The sequence below is a fragment of the Pediculus humanus genome, genomic scaffold (genome assembly GCF_000006295.1).
Source record: "Pediculus humanus corporis 1103172107529 genomic scaffold, whole genome shotgun sequence".
NCBI lineage: Eukaryota > Metazoa > Arthropoda > Insecta > Psocodea > Pediculidae > Pediculus > Pediculus humanus.
Window position 1 is genome coordinate 90,799 of NW_002987145.1, and position 11,946 is coordinate 102,744.

At 25.5% G+C, this 11,946-nt stretch overlaps 5 protein-coding genes across 5 annotated transcripts in view; 3 read left to right on the plus strand and 2 right to left on the minus strand.

Moving 5' to 3' along the window:
- Positions 1-218: 218 nt before the first annotated feature.
- Phum_PHUM180960 (uncharacterized protein) lies at positions 219-3,052 on the plus strand (the record flags this gene model as incomplete). Its single annotated transcript, XM_002425149.1, has 6 exons — positions 219-246; positions 409-545; positions 639-897; positions 2,302-2,516; positions 2,736-2,879; positions 2,969-3,052. The coding sequence occupies 6 exons, from the start codon at positions 219-221 to the stop codon at positions 3,050-3,052; spliced, it is 867 nt and encodes a 288-aa protein (XP_002425194.1).
- A 2,746-nt stretch (positions 3,053-5,798) lies between these two features.
- Positions 5,799-6,841, minus strand: Phum_PHUM180970 (Guanylate kinase, putative; the record flags this gene model as incomplete). Its single annotated transcript, XM_002425150.1, is given in 4 exon segments — positions 5,799-5,923; positions 6,189-6,412; positions 6,534-6,798; positions 6,817-6,841. 4 exon segments carry the CDS (start codon positions 6,839-6,841, stop codon positions 5,799-5,801), a joined length of 639 nt encoding a protein of 212 aa, XP_002425195.1.
- Positions 6,842-7,827: 986 nt separating this feature from the next.
- Phum_PHUM180980 (uncharacterized protein) lies at positions 7,828-8,884 on the plus strand (the record flags this gene model as incomplete). Its single annotated transcript, XM_002425151.1, has 4 exons — positions 7,828-7,932; positions 8,017-8,172; positions 8,329-8,629; positions 8,703-8,884. The coding sequence occupies 4 exons, from the start codon at positions 7,828-7,830 to the stop codon at positions 8,882-8,884; spliced, it is 744 nt and encodes a 247-aa protein (XP_002425196.1).
- Positions 8,885-9,668: 784 nt separating this feature from the next.
- On the minus strand, positions 9,669-11,243 carry Phum_PHUM180990 (ubiquitin-activating enzyme E1 domain-containing protein, putative; the record flags this gene model as incomplete). The annotated part of the gene is made up of 5 exons (XM_002425152.1): positions 9,669-10,053; positions 10,139-10,263; positions 10,359-10,742; positions 10,892-11,027; positions 11,107-11,243. 5 exons carry the CDS (start codon positions 11,241-11,243, stop codon positions 9,669-9,671), a joined length of 1,167 nt encoding a protein of 388 aa, XP_002425197.1.
- Positions 11,244-11,864: 621 nt separating this feature from the next.
- Phum_PHUM181000 (uncharacterized protein) overlaps positions 11,865-11,946 on the plus strand; it is a gene marked incomplete at both ends in the record, with an annotated part of 1,667 nt that continues 1,585 nt past the window's right edge. The window contains one exon of the mRNA XM_002425153.1: positions 11,865-11,939. Within this exon, the coding sequence (XP_002425198.1) occupies positions 11,865-11,939 (75 nt within the window). The remainder of the gene's footprint in view (positions 11,940-11,946) is intronic.

Genomic DNA, 11,946 nt, shown 5'->3' on the forward strand with positions numbered 1-11,946 from the left:
TACCGATTAAGTTTACATACACTTCCGTTCAATTTTTTTTTTTTTCGTATAGACTATCGAAGGAATTTGTGAACTTTATTATTATTATTATTATTTTTTCCTTCTGCTACCATTAGCAATAAATTGAAATAACTTTTTCGTGACAAAAGAAATCATAAAATGGAATAGATTGAGAGAGAGAGAGAGAGAGAGATCTCATTAAGAGATGGAGTCGGATAATGATCTGTAATTTAATTTTATATTGCGGTTTTCGATGTCGGATAAGAGAGCAGTGACTTTTTCATACCGAAATTCTTCTGCTTTCTCTCTCTCTCTCTCTCTCTCTAATTTTGCTTTATGGCTTTCTGAAAGAGAATATCGGCCTTTCTTTCTTTCTTTTTGTAATAAAAGGGTAATTATTTGTTTTAGAATTCAACACTCCCGACGAACTTACCTACGTTTTCCATCCAGCCGTCGGAAACGTTTGTAATTTCAAAGTTCAAGCAGCCAATGATGCACACATTGCTCTCACGACCGGTCCAGAAGAAGCTGATCCCATGTACGAGGTTGGTATAATTGTTGATTGAACGCTGAAAAAGTTAACGATTTCATTATTAAAGGTTTAATCATTATTATTATTATTATTACTATCTGAATAGGTTTTCATTGGTGGTTGGAGAAATTCTAAATCCGTTATTAGAAAGGACAGAACCAAACCTGACGTCGTCGAAGTCGAAACTCCAAACATTCTCTCCGAAGGTGAAATGAGAGGTTTTTGGATCAAATGGGGAGACGGTAAAATAAGCGTGGGAAAACAAGGCGAAGAAGCTTTCATGACTCACGAAGATCCAAGTTTTAAAGTCGGTCATTTGGGATTTTGCACGGGATGGGGAGCCACCGGAAACTGGGTCGTAGAAGGTAAGTAATACTAGAAAAAAAGGAAACGAATTAAATTTGTGCCATCGATCCCGCAGATATTTTTTTTATTTAAATATATTTTCGCCTTCTCCCCCCCCCCAAAAAAAAAAAAATCGATAAATTTCCCATCTTTTTGTTTAATAAATAATAATGATAATAGTAGTTAAAAATGTAAGTCTTGTGAAAAATGTTTGTTTCGCGTTGAGTTGAGAATCTAAATTTAGTCGGAAAAATGGGCGTAATTAATTGAATTCTTTTCTTTTCTTTTTGATTTAATTGTTCGTTCCAATATCTCGTTAATAAAAAAAAAAAAAAATTTTTTTCTATTCGGCAAAACGTGAAAGGATTGATTCATATACAAAAGGTTAAATCGATGATGAACCTTTATTATTATTATTATTATTATCGTGACTAAGGAAATAAATTGACGTGAAGTTTATTTATTCATGTTTTCTTATTAGCAAAATTGTTTTCAGCAAATGGAAATTATTTTAGTCTTTTTCCAAAGTGATTTTTTTTCCTTTCGAAATTAATAAAAAGGTTGTTGGACAACATTCAGAAAGGGGGTGGGAGGGGGAGGGAAGGAAGGAAAGGTGTTTTTGATTTATTGCCGTTTCTTAGGCTTCCTTCCCCCCCCCCCAAAAAAAAAAGAAAATAAATTTGTATTTATTATTTTTCATTCGTTAGGGAATAAATAATAAAAAAAATTAGGTTTTGCTGTCGTTTGTTTATTTTTCAAAAACATTCCCTGTCACGTGGTACACTCGTTTACTGGAAAAAAAAAAAAAATTACGTATTTATTAAAAAATTATTGGTTTTAGCCATTTGCGTAAATGCTTACTGCCTGATCGTTTGTTTTTTCTTTTTTTTTTTTTTTGTGTGTATGTGGCAACATTTGGCACAAAACAGTTGTTTGTTTTCAACAACCAAGGGCGCAAACAAATTCATTTCATTATTATTATTATTATTATTTATTCTTTTTAGTCGAAATAATGGCAGGCAAAACGAGGTCAATATCAATATCAATTGTTGTTACTATATTTTTATTCATTTATTGTTATAAAAAAAAAAAAAAAAAAAAAATTAAAAAATGTATGCCTTATTATTATTAACGTTTGTTTGTTTGTTTGTTTGTTTGCCCGGGGGGGGGGGGGGAATTTTTATGAAATGGCAACAATATTTATAACAAACGATAAAAAAAAAAACAAAACGGTTGGCGATTGTTAATTGTCTTAATTGATATTCGACCAACTTTTTGTTGTGTTTGGTGTAAACGTGGAAGAAACTGAAAATGTTTGTTTAAAAATTTTCGACCTTTTTATATTTTATTTTAAAACCTGAATCACGTGAAAAATAATAATAATAATATTTTTTTTTATCGTTTGTTTGTTGTTAATTTTTTAGAACCACCCAAAAGAGAAGCCTATTGGGAAAAAGGAGCCAACGGTGAAGTACCACAAAACGTCGTCACCGGAGGAACCGACAACGAAACCGGTGACGTTTTACTCGTTGCAAGAGCCGAACACGAAGGTGCCGTCATTCCAGGAAAATTTGTACCAACTCACGGTGTGACATACGTTTCGTGGGGAGGTGCCGAACATGCTAAAGATGAATACGAAGTGAGTTTATAAAAAATGAAAGAAAGAAAGAAAAAATCAATGGAGGATATCGAAATATCATGCGTACATGTAAAAAAAGGAGAGGCGCCATCATGATTTTTTTAAAAATTAAATCGTTAACATCTTTATTAAAAAAAAATGCGTGTTAATTAAGAGCTGTGAGTTAATTAAGTACTAATGAGTTAATTAATTAACAATTTTTTTTATTAATTATTATAGATCTTATGCGGTTGCGAACCACAATGGGTAAGCGCACAAGATGGTGAAGTCCCACCAGGAGCTTTGGAAGGTGGTAAATCCGAAGACGGTGAAGTTTTTTACATTGGACGTGTAAATGACGGTGAAAAACTCATGATTGGAAAGGTAATACTCACTCACTCACTCACTCACCCACTCCTCTCCCTATCCCTCCCTCCCTCTCACTCACTCAATTTTTTTTTTTTTTTTTTCAGGTTCAATCGAGTCACAAGGTATGCTACGTTCCATACGGTGGAAACGAATTAGCTTATCCGAATTACGAAGTCCTCGTCGTGTAAACAAATATGTCAACCTTCGACACAACACACACACACACACAATTAAAGAGCAGCTTTGATAAACATCTGCTTTTTTTTTTTTTTTTTTTTTCTTCAATCAAGTTCCATGACGTATTTATTAGATATAGTAAAAAATAATAATAATGATAATAAGAAGCTTTTAAGTGCTTTTATTTTCGTATCACGTGCGTGCTGCTGCCTTTGGAAGGAAAAAAGAGAAAATAATAATAAAGTACTCGATTAAAAATATTATTATTATTATTATGTTATTATATGAGTACTTTAAAAAAAAAAAAAAAAGAAGGCAAAAGTAAAGAAAAAAAAAACATAAACAAAAATAAATATTGTTTACTATTTAATTAAAATAATAATAATAATAATAATGGGTTAAATTTTTGTTTTTTTTTTTTATTTTATTTTAATTTATTTAAATAAAAACGATTTAATAAAAATAAATTATTTAATTATTATTTTAAAACCTTACAATGCATTTCTCTTCTTCTTCTTCGTATTATTAATAATAATAATAATAATAATAATTACGTGAAAGTTAAAGTTAATGAAAAAAAAAAAAAAATGTATATATAAAGAAAATATCAACGGTAATAATATTAATAATAATAATTATTATTATTATTACTACAAATAGTGGAGAAAAATGACTTGCCCTAAATTAATCGTTTAGAGAATAATAATAATAATAATAATGATAATGATAATAACTAAGACTAAATATACAAAAAAATAAATTAAAAAAATTAAAAAAAAAAAAAAAAAAGAGATTTCTTAAATGAATTTCCGTGACGACATTTTTTTTTCCGTCGATTCGAATTTAAAAAAAAAAAAAAAAAAAAAAAATTTCAACAAATTACGTATGTATGTATGTATGTATGTATGTGAGTAAGAGACAAATAATTTTCGAAAAAAAAATCAATCAATCGATCGATAATTAATCGATAATTAATTAATAGAATTGTCATGGAAAACATGGCGGATAAACTAATAATGACCATGCGTGTGTGCCAAAATATAACCCCAGCAAAATTTTTAAAAAATATTTAAAAAAAAATTAAAATGATAACAATTTAACAAAAAAAAAAAAAAAATAAATAAATAAATAAAACGATAATTGTTTCAATGATTAATAAATAAAATCTTATTGATTGATTATTTTTTAATTTTTAAAAAAATTTAAATAATGAAATGCCATAAAAAGTGATATAAAATGCCATGTATTGAAATGTATACGGAAATGTTTGTGTGTGGGTGGGTGTGTGCGTGTGGGAAATAAAACGACGATTTATGTCATGGAATACACATAATGATAATATAAATATATAAAAAAAAAAAACAAAAAAATACTTAATGAATACTTCTTTGAATGCTGGAAACCATTTCTATCTCCCTCTCTCTCTCTCTCTCTCCCCTTCATCTTTGCAGTAACTATATATTTTTTTTCCACACAGCAGAATGAATGTTGTTTTGTTTGTTTGTTTGTTTGTTTGTTTACACTTGTATCAAAATGCAGATGAGAAAAAAATTTCATGTAATTAATTTTTTCTTCAATGATTTAACACCTAAAAAATAATCAATTAAAAAAAATTAAACATGGCTGAAAACAAAACAAAACAAAAAAAAAAAAAAAATTTTATTATTAATACATTTTAATGGGAAATTTTTTTTTAATTTTCCAAAAGGGAAGATAATAATAATAACAATTCATATTGTGTAATTTCAATAATAAATAATAACTCACCTTATTTTAATATTTCTATCATTATTACAATTATTATTATTATTATTGTAAATTCTCTTAAAAACAAGATGGCGTGAAAAAAAAAAGAAAAGAAATTACATTTTTGTTACAAAAAATTATTAATTTGGGGGGGGACTTTTAATAATATTCACACTCATCCTATAATTATCCCTATTTTAACAAATCTAAGACAATAATCTATTTAATAAATAATGTATCTCACTGATAAAGCTTTTTAACAATTAATAATAATAATAATAATAATTTTTAACTCTATTTCCTACTGATGATATATAAAATTGATTATTTAAAACCTCAATTTAATTATTATTATTATTATTATTACTTTTGTTATCATCATCACAACTACATAGATTCAATTATTTGGCTTTTTTTAATAAATAAATAAATAAATAACAATTTACTCGAATTGAAAGACAAAAATAAAATATTATTAATACTATTCGGTCATTAAATAATCACATTTTTTTTTTTTAAATTCGGCGAACCTAATTAACCTAACAAAGTTTTTTCTTTGCTAAATCAAGTGATAAGGTCAAATCCACTAGAAAAAGCATTAATTGATAAACAATTGCAAACTAATATCAATAAAAATAATTAATTAATTAATTAATAACTTATTTTTAAATATTGTTAATAATATGGAACTTTTACGATAAAAATTATTCATTTCTATATATATATATATATAATTTTTTTTTATCGATTTGTTTTTTTTGTTGTTGTAAAAAGTAGTAAAGTTAAAATTTGTTCATGATATCATCATATACATAATTAAATAATAATAATAATAATAATAATAATTATAATTTTTTACCTATGAAAAATTTTTGCAAGTTGCATTTTAAATAAATAAAATCATTTATGGGGTTCCATATTATGAACGATATATATGTTAAAAATAAGTTATGTGATTATTACCAAAATTAAATGTTAAAGACTCTCTGTGTGTAGGGGTTATTTTTATGTTTATTCATCACCTGACTCTTTTCTTTGTTTAAATAATTGTTCCATAATAAAATTTTTGAGTTTTGCATATGCAATATCAATCGAGTCATTAATGATAACCAAATGAAAATTGTTGGGTGTTTCTCCTACAAATAAAAAAAAATTATTCATTTTCTCATTTTTTTATCTATAAAATATCATATTCATTTAAAATGAGAAAAATTTTCAAATGAAATAAAATGAAATGTAAATGATTATAAAATCAATAAGTGTAATCTAATTTAAAATGATTATTATAGATATTTAAAAAAAAAAAAAAATCAATTTTAATTTTTTACCTAATGCACAAAAGAAAAAAACAAATAATAAGTTAGAAATGCTGTAAAATTACAAATTATAAATGAAATATACCATAACCGATTTCTGATTTAGCAGCATTCAATCTTTTTTCCAACGTTTCATCCGTTTCTGTTCCTCTATTTCTTAAACGATCAGCGAGCGAGTCCAATGATGGTGGTTTGATAAAAACATATAGAGCATTCAAATCAGTTTCTTTAATTTGCTTTACTCCTTGAACATCAATGTCCAAAACGCAAATTTTTCCTTTTTTAACACAATCTTCGACAGATTTTTTACTATGACAAGATAATGTAAATAGCATACAAGCAATTCATACATATGGTTTTTTGAAAATTGTCTCTCTCTCCCCTTCCCCCCCTAATGAAGTAAGGATTAGAGTAAAAATTTTTTCAATACCTGGTACCGTAGATATTTCCTGAAAAAACTGCAGTTTCAATAAAATCACCATTTTCAATTGCATCAGACATATCTTCCTTTGTTGTGAAATAATAGTGCACTCCATTTATTTCACCCGGTCTCGGAGATCTGGTTGTATGAGATATGGAAAATTGAAATTTATCAGGAAAATCATCCAATAATTTTTTGAGTAATGTCGATTTACCAGATCCCGAGGGACCGCATAAAACCAACGCTTCTATAGAACATTGAACCATTTTACGAACTGAAAAAATTTTTTTACTTATTATTGCATTTAAAAAAACCATTGCCTTTAATTTCGTACAAAATTTAATTAAATAATAATTAATGTTAGTTATTTTTTTTTTTTTTATTATTCCAAAAAATTAAATAAACTTTTATTAAAGAAGAAAAAAAAAAAAAAAAAAAAAAAAATCGAAACTTGTTTTAACAATATTGCAGTGCGATATACAAAATCGAACAACATCTACCACGTTGCTGAAGTATGTCAATGAGCGACAGTTTTAAACAAATATGGCTTGATTAAACTCTTATATAAGTAAAAAAAAATTAAAAAGGCATTACTTACCGAAGAATGCACAATGGATTTTCTGGTAAATACTTGAAAATGTTAATGAAAAAGTGGGACAACCTATTCATTTCTATGACAACAAAACCACTTTTTCATCTTTTACTGGAGCAATCCATATCCTTTTGGTCATGCGAAATAAATTCCTAATAGGTATTTTTTTTTTTTTTTTTTTTTTTTTTTTGTATTTTATTCCCCTAAAGTACGACGTCAAATAAACTTGTTTTGTAATTGTAAAAAAATTTAAAACATGTTTTTCTTTTTTTTTTTTTTTTTTTTTTTTTTCAAAAATAAATTATTGTCTTGTCATGCAATTTTACAATTACATTTTTAAATTAAAAAAAAAAAAAAAAAATTAATTTTGTTTATTAAATCATCCTTAAACAATATATATATTGAATAGAAAGCTCATACTTAACTTAACCTAAACAGATTAGTTTTAAATAAAACTCGTTTCATATAAGCTAAACATAAAACGTTTAATGACGTAGTAATAATAATAATAATAATGAATGTGGTAAAAATGAAACGTTTAATTTACAACAGAAAATGAAAACTTATGAGTGTTGTTAAATATAAGTTAATAATTATTATATTTATTTATTTATTTATTTAATCAGAGTATTTTTTTTTTTTTGTTTTTCGATAATATATTTATTATTTGTTAAATGTATTTTTTAAATTGTATTAAAGTAGTTGTCAAAAATGGCTAAAATTATTTTTCTGATACCTATTATACTGTTAAGTACACTTTGGTTGTATGTTTTACATTATTGTGCTCCCAATTTAAATGAAAATGAAAATTTTAAAGTAAGATTGAATTTTATACAAAAAAAAAGTTATAAATGAAATACTTTTTTATTAATTGTTTATTGATTTTTTTAATTATTTTAGGATGAGTTAAAATTTCCAAGTAATTTGGAAGAACTTAAAAAAATTGCAGAAACATTAAAAATATATTCGATTAGTAATTGGTGGTTTGTTTTTTTATTATTCGGAAGTGCCTACATTTACAAACAGTCATTTTGCATTCCAGGCTCGTTATTTTTGGTGAGTGATAAAGTTTAATTTTTTTCTTTATAACTTTTTACCAAAAAAAAAACAACTGATAACCTAAATAATAATAATTTTTTATAAATTTTTTTAACTGTTTGATATATTTTTTTCGTTGAGAAAAAATAACATGTTAAAATTTTATTATTTCAGAATTTATTAGCAGGAGCTTTATATGGTAGAATCGGAGGATTATTTATTGCATGTTTGCTTACAGCAATCGGTGCTACATTTTGTTATTTTCTTTCGCTCACATTTGCCAAAGAAATAGTTTTTAAATATTTTTTAAAAAGATTTTCAAAGTTTAAGAAAAAAGTTAATGAAAATAAAAATAATTTATTTTATTATATGCTATTCATTAGATTAGTTCCAGTTACTCCTGGATGGGTTATTAATATTGTTTCACCTCTTGTAGATGTTCCACCGATAATTTTTTTTATAAGTACATTTTTCGGTAAGTAAAACTTATTGGATTTTTTTTATGAAAAAAAAATGTCCTTTAAATTTTTTTAATTTGGCATATGCAGGATTAGGACCTTACAATTTTGTTGGAGTAAGTGCTGGTCAAATGTTATCATCTTTAAAATCTATCGATGATGTTTTTACCTGGAATGTTTTATTTACTATAAGTGCTATTGCAATAATTGTCGGATGTCCTACCTACTTAATGAAAACTCTAGGAAAAAAATACAAGATTAAAACCTCATAATATTTAATTTTATCTTAAACCATTATTTTTTTTTTTTTTTTTTGTAATATTATCAAAGCTTTAATTTTAATTAATATCGATTGCATAAAATTTTAAAACTGAAACTGAATCTTACATAATCAAGCCTATTAGAAAATGAGCCCAAGTTTTATTCATTGATTTTTTACTCTTATTAAAAATTTTAATGGCTTTAAACTGTCATTGTTTTAACATGTAATGAATACATAAAAAATAGTATTTTTTATTTAAAAAAAATAATCAGTATGATTCAAACACACAGTATTATTATCTCATGCCTAAATCTGCAATATTTGAATATTGAAGCCGATTGTTTTTAATACATTTTTTTTATTTTCTGTTATTTAATAATTTTTCTTATATTATTTATATATTTTATTTTAAAATTATTTATAGTAATTTTTTTTTTTTTGTAATGGTGTTTTTATTTATATTTGTTAAATTTTTATACATTAATTTTATATGATAAAATAAAATTTAAATTTTAAAAAATAATAATAATAATTTTTCTTTTAATAATAATAAAAAAAAAAAAAAAATACCTGATGCATAAAATACATAAACAATAATAAACAATTAACATTTCATAAAAAAATAAACTTTTTTTTTTAAATAACAATATTTAAGCTTTTTGATTATCACTTTTATTAAATTACAATTTGAAGCTCTTATGTTTTTTTTTTTTTTCTCGTCTAAATGGAATGAATGTTTAAATACTTAAATGCAGTGCAGATGAGGTGTTAAATTTGATTTTTTAAAAATTTTCTTAAATGGATTTCATTTTTGCCATTAGATCTTCTAATGTGGTTTGAACTTCCTCAACACTGTTTGAATCAGTGGTACTTAATATTGGGGCATCATAAGCTCTTTTTAATCCCTCTGCCAATTCTTCATTTGCAGATGATTTGAGTAATTCGGCAGGGGTTTCATCGACAAGGCTGATACCCCAATCGTTGTCTTCATGTACCACTTCGTTATTTGTTTCAGTAATTTCTTCTTCGTTTTCTGGTTCAGCTTCAGCTAGTTTTTGTTTTAATTGACAATTGTAATCATCACATACTGGATTAGCTTTAAGCGTCATTTGAGGAAAAAAATCTAATAAAGCATTATACCCTAAGTAATAGCTAACTTTTCCAAAATTTAATAAGTACCTAAAAAAATGAGTTTAATTAAAATTTACAGATTATTTAATGTATTCATATATAAAAACTATTAATTGAATTCTAAGGTTTTTACTTTAGAGCATTTTGCACGAGTAAACCAGCTACGACAGCCATTGTAGTAGGCAATGAAGCTGCACAAACGCCTTCTTTTTTTAATGTTTTTTCATCTCCTGCTGCAACCACTAAAGGTGGTGCACACTAAAATAAAAAATAAAATTTATTTAAAATATCAATTTTATAACAAATTTTATATTAATAAAAAGAAGAAAAAAAAACAAAATTCCTAAACTTACAGCAAAGCAAGCTGTTCTGCCAGGTTTAATTAACTGTACATGACCAGAGACAGCATTTTCTGAAACTCCCGATTCCATCCAAACTTGATTTAGTTCATTACATGCAGTGTTAATAGCCATTCTTGCCTCAAAATTATCAACACAACTTAAAACTAGATCAACAGAATTTCCTTTAAGGCCTCCGAATTGAATTCTATCAAGAAAGGTGCCAAAATTATCAACAGTAGTTATATTAAAATTATGAGTTTCCATTTCAACATCTGGATTTATATTTTTCAGTGTAGCAGCAGCTGCTTCAACTTTTGATTGACCAGCTTGATCAGGTGTAAAAAAAAGACGATTCATATTTGCAAGTTCTACTTTGTCGTAGTCAAATAAAATTAGCTAAAAAATAATAAAAATTTTAATTGTCATCTGTAATTACCCATATTTAAATCTACATTGCAAGTTTTGTAATTATACAATATGTTATCTTGGTATATTATTAATTTTAAAAAAAATTCAGTTGTTTGACCAAAAAAATAAATAATTACCTTTCCGATGCCACAACGAGTTAGCATTTCTGCAGTAACACTTCCAACACCTCCTACTCCTACCACAGCAACACTTTTTAGTCTAATATCTTCATAATTTTCAACAACTCCCATACGCTTTAAAGCCATTAAACGACTGAAAAATATGATTCTTTAATTTAAAAAAAAAATATAAAAAAAAAAAAAAGGTTTTTAATTTTTATTTTGTACACTACCTGTAAGGATTTGAATCCACAACTTCAGATGACATTTCTTCAATTTTTTCTCTTTTGCAAACATTTTTAGTTTTTTCATTAGCAAGTTCTTCTTCTAATTCCTTAATTCTACTTTGAAGAGACTCTAATGAATCCATTTCGAATAAAAAACAAAGGTAAAATATCAAAAAAATAAAATTTATATTTATCCAGATGTGTCAAATTAAGTGTCCAACCAGTAAATACTGTGCGATGATGTAAATATAGCAGACGATATTAACTGTACAACTGATTGCAATAAGTTGAGTAATTTAGCGCGTAAATTTTAAAAACTTTTTATATGTTTTGGAAAAATATTTTAATAATTGCTACGGAAATTTTTATAATTAAAAAGAGAAAATGGTTATGTTTTAAACTTTAATAAAATTATTTAATGTTTTAAAATTAGGCATTTCATTAAAATTTTTAATTCATAAAAATAAACATTAAATTTATTCATAAAATATATTTTCCTAATAATTTTTTGCTCATTGACAGCAAATAATTATTTATAATATTTTTATTCAATATAATTTATAACGCTTTGTTAAAAAATAATTTCCTATTCACAGTTTTAAAGATTAAAATCCTTTTTTTAATGATTAAACAAAAAAATGTTTAACTTCATCGAGAGAAAAATTTTTTAGAAACGCTCTCTATGATTGTAAATTTGAATTGTAGGTTATGGCAGCACTGACGATGACAATAAATTGTTCGCGTCGAGTCTGTTTCGGATACTAATGTTGCTCAGAGTATTTATAAAACGGATTATAAATTTTTTTTCAACTTACCCACGTTGCAAACACGTGCCGTCGGTATCAG